This window comes from Calliphora vicina, chromosome 1, assembly GCF_958450345.1.
Source record: "Calliphora vicina chromosome 1, idCalVici1.1, whole genome shotgun sequence".
Classification (NCBI taxonomy): domain Eukaryota; kingdom Metazoa; phylum Arthropoda; class Insecta; order Diptera; family Calliphoridae; genus Calliphora; species Calliphora vicina.
Window position 1 is genome coordinate 161,779,484 of NC_088780.1, and position 16,064 is coordinate 161,795,547.

Consider the following 16,064-nt stretch of genomic DNA (forward strand, 5'->3'; position numbering starts at 1 on the left):
GGTACAAAATTCGACATTATCGAGGCAAAAAAAAAAAATATTTTTTTTTAAACTAAAACGTTTAATAATTAAGTGAGAATAAATGACAGATATGTACCCTTCAAAATGACATAGCGTTATTTAAATTAGCACAATGAGATGATAAACTTGTTTTTTTTGTGAAGACATGTCTCTGAATTTCTGATCTGATTTGTATCCACCTATTCTAGTTCTTAGTTAATTCTTTGTTATGCCTATTGTACATATATTTTGTTACAGTTTCCATTATCATTTCCATTACATGGTATTTTATAAATAACATTTGACATTTCTAACTTATATATTTTATCTTTTACTTTGCTGAATAATCTACCTTTTGTATTATACATTTTATGAGCCATTTTATATTTTTTATTATCAAACATATTAGATTTTTCTAATCTTTTTGATATTTCAGGTATTTCATAACTTAATAATTTATAGATTTTAGGTTCAGAAAATGTGTCTGTATTTTGCTTTTAATTGCTGTATTTTCTTATTAATTTACAAGTAGGTGAATCGGGAAATTATTACACAGGTCAATTGCAAAAAAAAGTTTCACTAACCACTATATAGATTTGATGCATCATGGTTACCTAAGTACAAAAATGGTAAAATTTTTTAATTCTATGGATAGATTTTTGTTTAAATTTTTTTTCTGAAATTGTGAATTTTTTTAGATGTTTCTCCACATAATTTATGATAACTTGAATCTGTTTATATTTCTGCCGTTTTCGATTTTTTATGATTTTTTTAAAACAAAAAAATTGGATATTTCTACATGAAAAATATATTTTTTGCTTCAATTTGTTATTATAACTCCGAAACTACTGATCTGATTAATACGCAATATATACGTAAAAAATTGTACATAGCACGGGGAAAATGTTTTCAACATTCAATCAATCGAAAGAAGATCATTAACTACTCAATTTTATGTATATCAAACAAAAAAGTTAAATTTTGTGAAAATGAGCGAATTCACTTAATTGTGAATAAATTCGAAAAGAATTAATCGATTTTTATCTTCGATATTTCATTTTGTTGCTATTTATGCGGCTTTGCGACAAAGTAATAAACCTGAACAAGTTCTGCCGTTTTCGATTTTTCATGAGTTTTTTAAAACACAAAAACTTGCTATTTTCAAATAAATATATTTTTGCTTCAATTTGTTATTATAACTCCGAAACTACTGAGCTGATTAAAACGCATGATTAACCGGATTAAAGGTTATGTAAATTTGAACATTTTTAAGTTTACTTCAATAATATCGGACTAACAATTTTAAAGTAAATATAAATTATGTGGAGAAACATTTGAAAAAATTCAGAATTTTAGAAAAATATTTTTTCCAAAAAATTTTTTTACCATTTTTCTACTACTGGAACCACAATACATCAAATTGTGTAGTGCTTTAAAAAGTCTGCAAAAAATTTTCGATTTTGTTGCCCTGTGTTATCTATCGCCCATTTATTTTAAATTATTTCAATATTCTTTATTTATAATCAGTGTCACTTATTGTTGACATTCTATCTATAAGATTTTTAGACAAAAAATAATTATTTTAGGATTAATGATTATGTCTATAGGCTTTTGGTACCACTCTATTAATAAACCATTTCCCCTCCTTATTATTAAAGTATCAAAAGTGGCTTTAAAAAACCATCTGATTAACATGTTTTAAAGTATGGATTTTTAAAGAGGAAAAAAAAGCAATTTAGCAATGTTTTTTAAATATGTAAGTTTCATCGAGATTCTCAAACAAATACATGACACTTTTCTGTAGAATAATGAAAATTCTGGAATTTTCAAACATTTGAACTTTAAACTCGCTTAATGTATTACGTTTTTCCCGAAAACCTTCAGGTTCAAGTGGCAGGTAAAGAAAAATTATGTTAGATATTGACATAATTATGTTACACCTGTCTTTTGGTGAGTGAATTTCACGTAATTAAAATAGGTTTAACAACAAAATTCAATAGTTATGGGTGAAATTGCTTTGTTTTATCATATTTGTTAGAAGATCTATACCAAGAATACGGCGATTAAATTTGAAACCAAAAACTGTCAACTCATTTTTCCTTTTAAATGACTTTTCATAAATTTAGGAACTTTCGCATGTACATATACTACCTATATCTAACTATATAGCCAATAACTCTATACAAGTGATTTTATGATTGCAATAAATGAAAAGTATTATAACCAGCTAAGAACAATACAATTTCATTCATCACTCATTCTTGTAATCATGTCTAGAAACTACTTTTTATGAGTTTTAACTGCTTTTCATATCATTTCAGAGTGTGCGAGTATTATTAACAAGCTGTTGACATTCCACATTTAGATTAGATTTATTATTATCGTTTCAATAAAAAACTAGTTATCGAAACATATTTGAAGTGCGATTAAATATCAACTGCCGCCAGCCACAATATGATTAGGCACAATATGATTATCCCAATAAAACCAAATACGAAAATGTTTTTAATATAATATTTAGGTTAATTTATTAATTAAATAACAACATGTTAACTACAGTTTATGTAAACGTAACAAAAGCCAACAAAATTATTTTTCAAATTATCTAACTCTCTCTCACTACTTATCTTAAATACGATCATAATATCCCATAATTAGCTAAAGTCTCTTTATTGGAAGATCATAGCAATCAAGGCTACAACAACTAAAGACAAAACAGATACGCTGTTAATAGCGGCACCGCTTTTACCGTGTTGTTGCAAGAAGCTCTTGATTGAACCCAATTTAGTTTTGGACCAATCCAAATTGAATTCGACAGTCTTCACAGCATTTTCCAAAGTGGAAATTGAACTGCCGAATTTGGTCGTATGTTTGGCATTGAAGGCCTTTAGTTTTTGTAGTTGAGCATCAGTGGTGAAGCGACCAGCAATGTTGGAGACAACGGAAGCAACGGCAGAGTAACCACCCATACTGAAAAAGAAATTTTGTGTAAACATATTTCACATTTTAAGAAAAATAGCAATTATATTTGCACTTACGATTCAGCTAGTTTTTCAACGTTTTGGTCGACCAAATCAAAGACGGGTTCAACATTTTCATTATTTTCAGTGTACAAGCTGGACATAGCGCTGGACTTGTCTTGGCGACGCACCTCTTCGGAGGCGATCATATGGAAGAATCTGGAAACCAATTTGCTGTCCTTGACACAACCCAATGAGTTCAAAATCAAAGTTTCCTCGGTGGCAACAGTTTCGGTCTTGTATTTGTTGTAGAGCTTGTTGAAATCTTGTTCGTTGCCTTCACGCATGGCAGTACAATAGACAACAGAACGAATATTGACGGGAACGGGGTTGGCCTTCAAGTTTTCATTGAAATATGACTTAGCCTTGGCGATACATTCAGTATGGCCGAATTTGCAGGACCAAGCCAAAATCTTAGCACGATTGTAAATATCTAAAGTAGTATCGTCTTTCTTTTCCTCGAAACCCAACTTGTTGTAAGCCTTGTTGCTGATGTAACGGATGTAGCGAGCAAAGTCATATGTATCGGTGCCCAAACGAATGGATAGATAACTGAAGCCTTTGAATGCAGAGGTCCAGGGCAAGTAGTGGGTTTCGGTTTCAAGATATTCCAGAACATCGAAAGCCAAACTGTATTCGATTTCACCAGCACGGGCCAAGTTAAGGAGATCGTCAACAATTTGAGCACGATTCAATTCATGAATACCATCCCAGTTAGCAGAGTATAATTTATGATGGATTTGGTGCCATGATTTAGTATTATAGTTGACACGGTAATAGCCAGTCTCTTGAACATTTCCAATAATCCATGTAGCATCCTTGTTTACTGTGACTTTGATGGGAGCTTCAGTAAGGAAGAATTTAGGACTGGCATTTGTGAAGTCCTTTTCAGCACTTGTTGTGTAGGTAATGGGTACTGTGTATGTCAAATTAGGATTGGCTGTATCCAAATCCTTCAATAAGAAACGCTTCTGACTGACTTCAACTTCGGTATCGCTGGTGCGATTAAATGTTACAACTGGATAACCGACTTGAGTGGTGAAGGAGGCAAAGTATTTGTCAGCGTATTGAATATAATTACTAGGCCAGTACTTTTTCCAAATGGTAAAGAGATCCGAGGGAATGGTGTTGGTAAATGAGCTAAAGTGTTGAATAGAATTAATATGTAAATTAATTAATAAATATATTTATAAAGAAATAAAGTTCACAAAGGGATTTTATAAATTCTATCTTAGTCAGAAATAAAACTTACTGTGTTTTAAGATAATCAGTCATGGCCTTTTGGAAGTTCTCTTCTCCCAAAATGTATTTAGTCATGCGAATAAAAGTGGCACCCTTGTTGTATGAAATACTGTTGAACATACGACCTAACTCATCAGGGGTGTTGGTATCTTCGTCACTCATTGGGTTGGTGGCATTTGTGGCATCCATACCCATGACAGTTTGAACATAATCGACAACGAATTGTTGATCCATACGCAATTCACTCTCCACCTATAAATATGAAAGTAAATATGTAAGTAAGAATGGATTATTACGACTATAGTTTTGTCTCTTGTAGATAGATATAATTCAAATGCCGAATTATCTTTGATCTTGAGTTTTTGGTTTGGTAAGGGATTTAAGGAAGAAATATATATATTCTGCACTGCATTGTTTCAAGGAGAGAGACAAGTTGTAGTACAAATAAACTGTTATAAACCTTCAAGTCTTAACTTACCATGTGAGTAGCAAAATATTGGAAATAACTGGCAAAACCTTCATTCAACCAGGTGTAACTCCACCAATCACAAGTCACCAAATCACCATACCACATATGGGCCTGTTCGTGAGCCACAATAGCAGCAATGTATTGTTTCGAACTCAAGGTACTGTGTTCTTCGTCAAAGAGTAAAGCACGTTCTCTGAAGGTCAAGAGACCCCAGTTCTCCATAGCACCAGCCGAGAAATCGGGTATAGCAGCCAAATGCATTTTATCATCGCCCATTGAGTAGTATGGAATTCCCATGTATTCGTCCATGGCCTTAAGAAGTTTCTTGCCAGCATCGAAACTGTATTCGGTTTGAGAGTAGTATTCAGGTCTGGCTAGAACACCAAACTCACCATCATAACGATCATTGAATTCGGAAACAATGAAGGCCAAAATATAAGTAGACATTTTAGGAGTAGTGGCATAAACATCAGTTATATAGTCACTGCAAAGAAGATGATATATCATTGATAAATCTTGCCATGGTAACTGCTGAAAAAGAAATACTTACCCATCGGGTTTGATTTCAATAAGGCGGGTAGGACCGGCAGACTTTAAGCTACGGTGATGTGTCAATGAAAGATCGTAGGTGGCCTTGAATTTGGGTTCATCAAAAGAGGGGAAGGCACGGCGGGCATGATTTCTTTGGAACTGGGTGGAACCAAGCCATCTGGAAAATTTTAATTGTGGATTAGTATTAAAATTTTAATTATATTGGTGGTAGTTATTTGTTATTACGAGTCTCTATTAACTTACTTGGTAACATTTTTAGCGGTTTTATAAGAACTGCGGTAGAAACCGTGCATATCATCATCCATGCTACCAGTATAAACATAATGGAAAATATAGGATACATTAGCTTGTAACTCTTCAGTGAAGGTGTAGACCACAATATCGGTTAAGCTATTGGGTGTGGCTGTGGGCAAAGCTTTTTTCGTTGCTGGTGTATCCTTTTTGTAGTATTCACTTAAGGTGATTTCTAAATTTTTAATGTGTAATTGAACTTCTTTGGTATTTTGTAGAGCTTGCAGCTCAACGTAACATTCACCATCGAATTTAAAAGCCTTAGGATGAGTTTCGTCTAAATAAGGCTTGAGGGTTACTTTATAATTGATGGGATTAACATTTAAAGGCAAACGATAATTGACATCAGCGGCAGGTGCGGGGATCTCAACCTCCTCAGCGAAAGGAGCAGCATATGCCAAGCATAAGCATGCTACCAATATGGTAGCGATATATATAGGAGACATTCTGTAAAATATAATTAACTTTTTTTAGTTTTACTCCTTTTTTATAATATGTTTTTATGCAATTTTAAATATTGTTTTGTTTCACTTTTACACACCTTTTTACACTTTTGAATTTAACACGGAATTCGGTATTCAAAGTGGCCGAAAGTTGTGGGCCTACTGAATGCTTTGCCGTTGAAGAAGTTCTATTTATAAGAAAATGGACACTTTAGCAACACTACATATAAATTATATGGGCAATTCCCAAAAATATTTATCAATAATGAAAAAAAACTTATATTAGCAACTAGAAGTAATACCTCTTTCTACGACGCTACGGAAATTGAGTATTAAATACGAGGTGAAGCCCGAAAAATAGGCTATTAGATTGGAATAAGAAGGGAAGTTTTGGGAAGTTACAGTGTTACAAACAAAAAATTTAAAAAACCTCTTCATTTTCGAAATTCTTTTTTAAATCGTTAAACTTATGGAATTTTGAATTACTACATTAGCACTTTTGGGAAGTGCTCATATATAAATTATTTGTATAAGAAAGTATTATCTGAATACATAAATAATAGTTTTTATTGTTGGGTTTTATGAAAAGTGATAACGGTTTTAGCTGATTTGAGGTTTAACACAGCAATAAGTGTTAGTATTATTGTAAAGAGTTGTACTATTGATCAATTCTTATATTTAGCTTGTGCCCTTTTATTTTAGATAATTGAAGTGGTTCTAATATTTATTAATCTATAATAAATTTACTTTTTATCTGTGAGTATGGTTATGATGCATTTGTACGATAAGGCTTTAAGCTGATTTCTGCTAATACTATTGCAAAGATTGTATTGTTCTCTTTTATTATAGATTATAGAAAAAGTCCCGATATTTATCTACACCCATCAGTATCAATTTCATTAATGATTGATTATTTGCTGACTCAATTTTATATATATTTTTGGCACATTTGACACATAAATGTGCCCTTTGTAAATCAAAAAGAAATCAATTGGCTACCTTATACATCCCATATAATCAAAAGTAAGTACTCTAGAGAGTATTCAAGTTATGGAGAATCAATGCTTAGTGTCCTTAGTGTCCCTTTGTGATCTGAAGTGAAGTCTGTTTAATTTTTATACCCTTCACCATGAGTTACAAGGGTATATATCGATGGCTTAATATAAAAAAGGCGTAACTCGATTTTTTGTTACTTTACAGGAGAAGGAAAAAACTTAATAAAATCCATAAAATTTTAAACTCAAGAAAAGTTTCAATGTACATAATTTTTAAAAAGAAGAGACTTCACATTTTATTTCTCATTTAAAATTTATTTATTTTTATTTAAATTAAGTTATTTAATATACCCTTTTTACATTGATATTTTTGAAAACAAAAAATTAGTTACGCCTTTTTTATATTAAGCCATCGATATGTATATATAAGTTTGAAATTCCGTTTGTAATTTCTACATTTTTCATTTGCGACCCCATAATATATATTCTGGATCGTTATAGTTAGCGGATTCGATTTAGCCATGTCCGTCTGTGTATTGAAATCAACTTTTCGTAATCCCCAAATAACTTACATATATGATTCATAGATCAATATATCAGCTCAGTCCCGGTTTGGCTGCTATTTAAAACCGAGAAAAACGACATCCAAAAGGCTGAGATATAATCAAAAAACCACGACCTTGATTTCTGACCTCTTATTGATCTATATCTGGATTACTTTGTTATTAATATAGACAACTACTGTGCTACTATGCTAAAAAAATAAACATATTTTGTTTATTTGTCGAAAATAAACGAAATTTTTTAAGGACTGAGATCGAAAAAATCTTAATATACATACATATGTTAATAAAAATGAAAACACTAAACTTACAGTTTTAATTTTTTTAGAGCTTTCTGTCATTATAGAGCTTTCTGTCATTTTGTTCGAACAGGTAGTTTTTCTCTGTTTAAAATCTACCAAACTTTTGGACACCATTTTTGTGATCTGCAATTATCTTTTAACAACAGCCCAAAATCTCTCCACTGGTCTTAGCTCCAGGCAGTTTGAAGGATTTGCCTCTCTTGGTACAAATACCACATTATGGTTCTTGTACCACTCAAGAACTTTCATACCGTAGTGACAGTATGCCAAATCAGGCCAAAAATAATTGGACATATTAAGAACTCTTATGAATAAAAGCATCCTTTTTTGCAAACATTCCTTGATGTACATTTCAGTATTTATAGAGCACTTTGTAACAAATTTATGGCTTATTTTGCCGCAACTACATATTACTTGCCAAGAACTTTTTGAAAAAATTTTCTGCTTTTGGGTCCTAAACTTTTCTACAACATTCTCTCGAGCACAAGCAATATAAAAATATTGACCCGGAAGCTGCGAAAAGTTTTCCAAGACATACGTTTCGTCATCCATTATGCAGCAGGTATATTTTTTTTTATAAAATTTGACTTCAATTTCCGTGCTCAGTCTTTGGCCTCTAAATTTTTAGCAGAGTGCCTGTCAGGAACTTTTTGAGCCTTGTATGTTTTTAAACCTGCACTGGCTTTAACTTTTCGTACCAAATATTCCGAGTTCTGAGCTAACCGAGTACTGCTTTCCTACCAGTTGTGTTGGAAGCTCTTTTGAAATTGCTTTCTATTAATTGGCTAAGTTGCGAATGAGCGAACGGTGAACCAAATGTTAAAGTTAAATTGTTTCGTGACATTCCAGATGATTCCAAAGAGTTAAGAAACTGTATTGGATAGTTGATAGCTTGTTTCTCATCTAAAACTGTATCAATCTATTTGTACTTGAGGACTTCGCCGGGTAGCGAAGATGGTTTATTTTGTTGACATCATCATTCTTCGGAGATAAAATTGCTAGTTCGAAAAGCCAATCGTGGTTTCTGATTTAGTAAAAAAGTGCTAAAAATAGGGATCAATTTGACGTGTCAACATCCATTTGATATTTTTTTAGGAAGAACTACAATTACATTTAAATTCATTTTCAGGGTTATGGGTTACAAAATTTTTTTTGTAAAATATTTTTTTTCCGAAATCAAAAACTTTTTTTCTTTTCTTAAAATAAAGCTTATTTGAAAAAAAGTCAAAAAGTTTTTGATTTCGGAAAAAAATATTAAAAAAATTTTTTTTCGAAAGATTGAAGAAAGAGCTATCTAAACTATTTGGGACAAATTTGCAATAGGTAATAGTTACATGTATAAGAAAAAACACCTGCATGGCCAAAATGTCAAATTTTGAGCCCCTCTAACTCAGAGAGTTCTCTACCAATCTTGTTGTAAAATTGTGTCTGTTACTATCCAATAGAAATAACCTTGGTCTAAATTTAATCCCGATCGGAATTTGTTTCACTTGACATGAAATGCCCCATATATATTCGTCGATAAATTTTTCGAATAAATGTCACAAAAATCATGGACGACTAAAAGAGAGCTCAGTTTGATGTTTACACAATAACAATGAAAAGTTCGGTTATAAGTTAACAGATGACCACATTCAAGACAATGTCACTCAACTTCTCGTCAACATTCAAGACATTGTCGCTCATCTAGTAATCAATTGTCTTTGATATAAGACATGTCTTACATAAATCGTCCAAGACAATGTCGACTACGACGATTTTTCCTACTGGGAAGATTTAGCACTTGTATGCCAATGTTTGTCAATTATTGGACTATTTGTTATTTTTAAATTAACTGTCTTTTTGTAGCCTATAAAAAGTCGACAGAAATTAGATTATTTACAAGAAACCGGATATAACTACTACGTTAGTTCCCTGAGCATGAGTCAACTGCTCAACTACTCAACATGCGTTGACTACTTTGAATCAGCTATTAAACTCGTTTATAATCTATGTAAGGTCAGTTCACTTCCGCCAAGGTCATGCTACAATAACCAGTCGCATAGCTTATTCTGAAGCAAGTGGTGATTTTGGGGAGAATTACCAGTTCGGGCAATAAATACACTGAAGCAAATAATGAAATAAAATACAGTAAAATTGGTGATTATTGAGCTTTGATAAAAAGATTTGTAAGACCATATAAAAAATTGCTATTTAAAAACTGTTAGTTTCAAAAAGTAAAAAATAAATAAATTTATTAATTAACTAAAAATACATTAGATAACAATGCTTTTACTACAGTTTTTGTAGACGTAAAAAACCAACAGCAAATTCTATAGATCTCTCAAAAACACAGAATTCAAATATCATATATTGTAATTTGCTAAAATCTCTCTAGTGAAAGATCATAGCAATCAAGGCTACAACAACTAAAGACAAAACAGATACGCTGTTAATAGCGGCACCGCTTTTACCGTGTTGTTGCAAGAAGCTCTTGATTGAACCCAATTTAGTTTTGGACCAATCCAAATTGAATTCGACAGTCTTCACTGCATTTTCCAAAGTGGAAATTGAACTGCCGAATTTATCCTTATGTTTGGCATTGAAAGCCTTTAGTTTTTGTAGTTGAGCATCGGTGGTGAAACGTCCAGCAATGTTGGAGACGACGGTAGCAACAGAAGAATAATCACCCATACTGAAAAGAAATAATGTAAGAAAATGCCATATTTTAAGAAAAATAACACTTACCAGTCGGCTAGCTTTTCAACATTTTGGTCGACCAAATCAAAGACGGGTTCAACATTTTCATTGTTTTCAGTGTACAAGCTGGACATAGCTTTGGATTTGTCTTGGCGACGCACCTCATCGGAGGCAATCATATGGAAGAATCTGGAAACCAATTTGCTATCCTTGACACAACCCAAAGAGTTCAAAATCAAAGTTTCCTCTGTGGCAACAGTTTCGGTTTTGAATTTGTTGTAGAGCTTGTTGAAATCTTGTTCGTTGCCCTCACGCATGGCAGTACAATAGACGACAGAACGAATATTTACGGGAACGGGGTTGGCCTTCAAGTTTTCATTGAAATATGACTTAGCCTTGGCGATACATTCAGTGTGGCCGAATTTGCAGGACCAAGCTAGAATCTTAGCACGATTGTAGATATCTAAAGTAGTATCGTCTTTCTTTTCCTCGAAGCCCAACTTATTGTAAGCTTTGTTGCTTATGTAACGAATGTAGCGAGCAAAGTCATGTGTATCGGTGCCCAAACGAATGGTTAGATAACTGAAGCCATTGAATGCAGCGGTCCAGGGCAAGTAGTTGGTTTCGGTTTCAAGATATTCAAGGACATCGAAAGCCAAACTGTATTCGATTTCACCAGCGCGGGCCAAGTTAAGCAGATCATCAACAACTTGAGCACGATTCAATTCATGAATGCCATCCCAGTTTTCAGTATAGAGGTTGCGTTGTAGATGATGCCATGTTTTAGTATCATAGTTGACACGGTAGTAACCAGTCTCTTGAACATTGCCAATAATCCATGTAACATCCTGGCTTATTCTAATTGTGAAGGTATTTTCTCTAAGGAAGAATCTAGGACTGGCGTTTACGAAATTATTTTTAACACTTGTTGTGAAGCTAATGGGAACTGTGTACGTTAAACTAGAATTGGCTGTATCAAAATCCTTCAACAAGAAACGCTTCTGAGTGACTTCTATAAAACTTGGGCTGGTGCGATTAAATGTGACAACGGGGTAACCGACTTGAGTGGTGAAAGAGGCAAAGTAATTGTCAGCGTATTGAGTATAGTTACTGGGCCAGTACTTTTTCCAAATGGTAAAGAGATCCGAGGGAATGGTGTTGGTAAATGAGCTAAAATGTTTAACATATTAAATTGGAAACAAGTGATTGCATCAGAAATTAAACTTACTGTGTTTTAAGATAATCTGTCATGGCATTTTGGAAGTTCTCTTCTCCCAAAATGTATTTGGTCATGCGAATGAAACTGGCACCCTTATTGTATGAAATACTGTTGAACATACGACCTAAATCAGTTGGAGTGTGGGTGTCTTCGTTACTCATTGGATTGGTGGCATTTGTGGCATCCATACCCATAACAGTTTGGACATAATCGACAACGAATTGCTGATCCATACGCAAATCACTATCCACCTAGAAATATGCAAACAAAATATATTAAAGCGAATGGATTATTATGACTATAGTTTTGTCTCTTGTATTGAAAGGAGACAAATTTTAGTACAATTAAACTGATATAGACTTTCAAGACTTAATTTACCATATGAGTAGCGAAATATTCAAAGTAACTGGCAAAGCCTTCATTCAACCAGGTGTAACTCCACCAATCACAAGTCACCAAATCACCATACCACATATGCGCCTGTTCGTGAGCCACAACAGAGGCAATATATTGTTTCGAACTCAAGGTACTGTGTTCTTCGTCATAGAGTAAAGCACGTTCTCTGAAGGTCAAGAGACCCCAGTTCTCCATAGCACCAGCCGAGAAATCGGGAATAGCAGCCAAATGCATTTTATCATCGCCCATGGAGTAGTATGGAATTCCCATGTAATCGTCCATGGCTTTAAGAAGCTTCTTACCAGCATCAAAAATGTACTCGGTTTGAGAGTAGTATTCAGGTCTGGCTAAAACACCAAACTCACCATCAGAACGATCATTGAATTCAGAGACAATGAAGGCCAAAATATAAGTAGACATTTTAGGAGTAGTGGCATAAACATCAGTTATATAGTCACTGCAAAGAAGTTATATCATTGATTCATCTTGAAAGGATAACGGTTGAGAAACAGGTACTTACCCATTGGGTTTTATTTCAATAAGGCGAGTGGGACCGGTAGATTTTAAGCTGCGGTGTCGTGTCAAAGAAAGATCGTAAGTGGCCTTGAATTTGGGTTCATCAAAAGAGGGGAAGGCACGACGGGCATGATTTGTTTGAAACTGGGTAGAACCAAGCCATCTGGAAAATTTTAGTGGTGAATTAGCTTGTTGTATTTGTTTGTTATTACGAGTCTCTATTCACTTACTTGGTAACATTTTTGGCGGTTTTATAAGAACTGCGGTAGAAACCGTGCATATCATCATCCATGCTACCAGTATAAACATAATGGAAAATGTAGGATACATTAGCTTGTAGCTCTTCAGTTAAGGTGTAGACCACAATATCGGTTAAGCTATTGGGTGTGGCTGTGGGCAAAGCTTTTTTCGTTGCTGGTGTATCCTTTTTGTAGTATTCACTTACAGTGATATTTAAATTTTTAATGTGCAATTGAACTTCTTTGGTGTTTTGTAGAGCTTGCAGCTCAATGTAACATTCACCATCGAATTTAAAAGCCTTAGGATGAGTTTCGTCTAAATAAGGCTGGAGGGTTATTTTGTAATTGATGGGCTTAACATTTAAAGGTAAACGATAGTTAACATCAGCGGCAGGTACGGGGGTCTCAACCTCCTCAGCGAAAGGAGCAGCATATGCCAAGCATAAGCATGCTACCAATATGGTAGCGATATATATATGAGACATTCTGTAATATATAATTTAATTTTCTGTTTAATTTTATTACTTTATTTTGTTAACTTTTGTGTGTAATATAGCTATTTGCCATATCTTAATTATTAAATTATTTTTATATACGTTTACACACCTTTTTTCACTTTTGAATTTAACACGGAATTGGGTATTCAAAGTGGCCGAAATTTGTAGGCCTACTGAATGCTTTGTCGCTGCAGAAGTTCTATTTATAAGAAAATTAACACTTTAGCAATACAAATTATATGAGCAATTGCCAAACATTTTTAACTTTAATGAATATATTTAACTGATATAAGCAAATCAGTTAATTTTTACTTATAATTGTAATAATTCTAGATATCGGAACTATGCTGAAATGGGAGTATTGAAACCACTAAAATTTAAAAAATATGCTCTAAAACCGCTATAGAGACTCATGAAATGTGGGTCCACTTTTTAACCCAATTTTTTTTTGATAATGGCTCATATACAAATTATTCATAAAATAAATTATTATCTGAGTACATAAATAATAATTTTAAATGTTAGTTTGTATGAAAAAAGATAACGGTTTTAGCTGTTTTATGGTAGTTCACCACTGCAATTGATATTAGTATTCGTGTAAAGAGTTGAACTAGTGAACATTTTACTTGTTCTCTTTTATTTTAGATTATAGAAATGGTTATGACATTTAGTAATCTACAATAAATTGACATTTTATCGGTGGTTATGACTATGATGCATTTGTACTGAAAGCGATAACACTTTTTTAGCTAATTTTTTTGGTAATACTAGGAAATTATTTTGTTGAACTCTTTTATTGTATACTATGAAAAAAGTCCCCATATTTATCTAGACCCAGCAGTTCTCAAGTAGTTAATGTATTAAATTTCGTTAGTAATTTATAGTAAAGTTTAAGTACTTGTCTGCAACCAATTTATATATTTTTGGGTCTTATGACAGTGTCAAATTGACAGGCATGAGTTCTTTGTAATCAATTGTCACTTTAGTGTTTCTAAGTATGTAATCTATAGTGTAGGCACTTTGAACTTTGCACTTTAGACAAAAAATATTTTATCCACCGGAAGTAATGTATTGGCGAATCAATTGTCGCTTGATATTACTTTGAGATTTTTTAATTGTTTTTATCAGTCTACTCGGCCAAATCAGTCTTATAGTCGTACTAGTTGACCAAGCATTGTATTGTATATAAAATGTTTAAAGTTTAAGCTAAGATCTAGTAATTTAATCAGGGATTTAGAACTGTATTATTTTACTGATCTATAGTGGCTGCTATCCGAAAGATTGATAGTAATCATAGTCGGAGAATGGGTTGTTTGCAAGAAACTGATTTTTAACTTATTCCGGCATGTGATTTGTCATGCGTTGACTACTTTGGATCAGCTATCATACAGTCTACTTTCGCCTAGAATACCCATGTATTTGTTCTAGTCGCATAGGTTATTGTGTAACAAGTAGTAACTCTCTCTCTCATCCAAAAGTGCTACACAATAAATTGACAGTTCACACACTTAACTAAATTAGGAACACAAATACCGCACAGTGGGGAAGAATCAATATTTTTTTTAAATAATTCTGGCGTCTCTAAAATTTGACGCGAGCATAGCCAAGGAGTATTTAAAGTAGGGTACCTTCTAGGGTGATCGATTCTTCGACATTTTTTAGAAACCGGTTTTCGGTTTCTTCGAAAAATAGCAATTTAATATAAACCGGTTTCGGATTCGCTTTTTTAATAATAACCGTTTAACCGGTTTTTTGGCAAAATATTAAAACGTCTAGAAATATAAAGAAAATAAGTTTTATTTTATATTAAAGATCTCATTCTTATGTTAAAGAATATACATGTATTAAAATTGAATTTTTTCTAAAAGTAATTGGTTTATCTATCAAATTTTATGAATTTTATTTAATTTCAACTGCGTTTTAGAAACACAAATCTGCCAAATAAATATCTATAAATGTTTTTGCACTTAAGGTCATTGGGTCAAATTGGACCTGGAGCTAAAATCTTAAATTTTTGTTACGCACAATTAAGATAAATGTTTTCAGAGCTTTGGTAGCACTAACATATATCCGTCTCTTTTCATCATACTTGCTGAACATTATATTTGTATGAAAACTGGGATTCCCCTTGTAAATACCAAAGCTATTGTTTTCTTAAGATATTATATTAAGATATTTGAAATTAAAATTGAGTTTTTTCTAAAATGAGTGGTTGATATTTTACGACTTTTATTTAATTTCAAAAGTCAACAACTACGTTTGGTTTAATGTGCTGTTTTTCGATAGCGAACGTGTGCTTTGAGTGGAAATTTAGCATGTGTTTTGTTATTGTAACAAAAACAAAATACATGTAAAACGTCCACTCAAAGCAATCGTTCGCTATCGAAAAACAGCACATAAAAAAAAAATGGAAAAAATAAGACCTTATGAAGGTTAAAACAATCTCATAGGAATAAAACACAGTTTAAATGCTTTGGATTATATCGAATTGTTTCCTTTGTTTTTATATACATAGCTAAACATTGAAAATGATATTTCACTCAGTGCACTTGTAGGACGTATATGTAGTTAACAAAGCATTGAGTAAGTTTTCAAGCTTTGATATTTTTATAAATATAAAAAGTCTTCTAAAATAGTTGGA

At 32.8% G+C, this 16,064-nt stretch overlaps 2 protein-coding genes across 2 annotated transcripts; both read right to left on the reverse strand.

The window, feature by feature from the left end:
- Positions 1 to 2,586: 2,586 nt before the first annotated feature.
- Positions 2,587 to 6,208, reverse strand: LOC135964256 (membrane alanyl aminopeptidase-like). Its single transcript, XM_065516441.1, has 7 exons — positions 6,116 to 6,208; positions 5,527 to 6,021; positions 5,282 to 5,440; positions 4,741 to 5,215; positions 4,273 to 4,514; positions 3,039 to 4,160; positions 2,587 to 2,970 (listed from the first exon to the last, which is right to left on the reverse strand). The coding sequence occupies exons 2-7, from the start codon at positions 6,018 to 6,020 to the stop codon at positions 2,670 to 2,672; spliced, it is 2,793 nt and encodes a 930-aa protein (XP_065372513.1). The 5' UTR covers position 6,021; positions 6,116 to 6,208; the 3' UTR covers positions 2,587 to 2,669.
- Positions 6,209 to 10,238: 4,030 nt separating this feature from the next.
- Positions 10,239 to 13,582, reverse strand: LOC135964258 (membrane alanyl aminopeptidase-like). Its single transcript, XM_065516443.1, has 7 exons — positions 13,533 to 13,582; positions 12,918 to 13,412; positions 12,692 to 12,850; positions 12,154 to 12,628; positions 11,785 to 12,026; positions 10,605 to 11,726; positions 10,239 to 10,551 (listed from the first exon to the last, which is right to left on the reverse strand). The coding sequence occupies exons 2-7, from the start codon at positions 13,409 to 13,411 to the stop codon at positions 10,251 to 10,253; spliced, it is 2,793 nt and encodes a 930-aa protein (XP_065372515.1). The 5' UTR covers position 13,412; positions 13,533 to 13,582; the 3' UTR covers positions 10,239 to 10,250.
- Between the last annotated feature and the right edge of the window lie 2,482 nt (positions 13,583 to 16,064).

Coding starts and splice junctions, on each gene's coding strand:
- LOC135964256 (XM_065516441.1), bottom strand. CDS start 6,020: ATGTCTCCTATATATATCGCTACCATATTGGTAGCATGCTTATGCTTG. Junction 5,216..5,281: donor ATTGAAATCAAACCCGATGG/GTAAGTATTTCT, acceptor TCTTCTTTGCAG/TGACTATATAACTGATGTTT. Junction 4,515..4,740: donor AATATTTTGCTACTCACATG/GTAAGTTAAGAC, acceptor TCATATTTATAG/GTGGAGAGTGAATTGCGTAT.
- LOC135964258 (XM_065516443.1), bottom strand. CDS start 13,411: ATGTCTCATATATATATCGCTACCATATTGGTAGCATGCTTATGCTTG. Junction 12,027..12,153: donor AATATTTCGCTACTCATATG/GTAAATTAAGTC, acceptor GCATATTTCTAG/GTGGATAGTGATTTGCGTAT. Junction 11,727..11,784: donor ACAGATTATCTTAAAACACA/GTAAGTTTAATT, acceptor TAAACATTTTAG/CTCATTTACCAACACCATTC.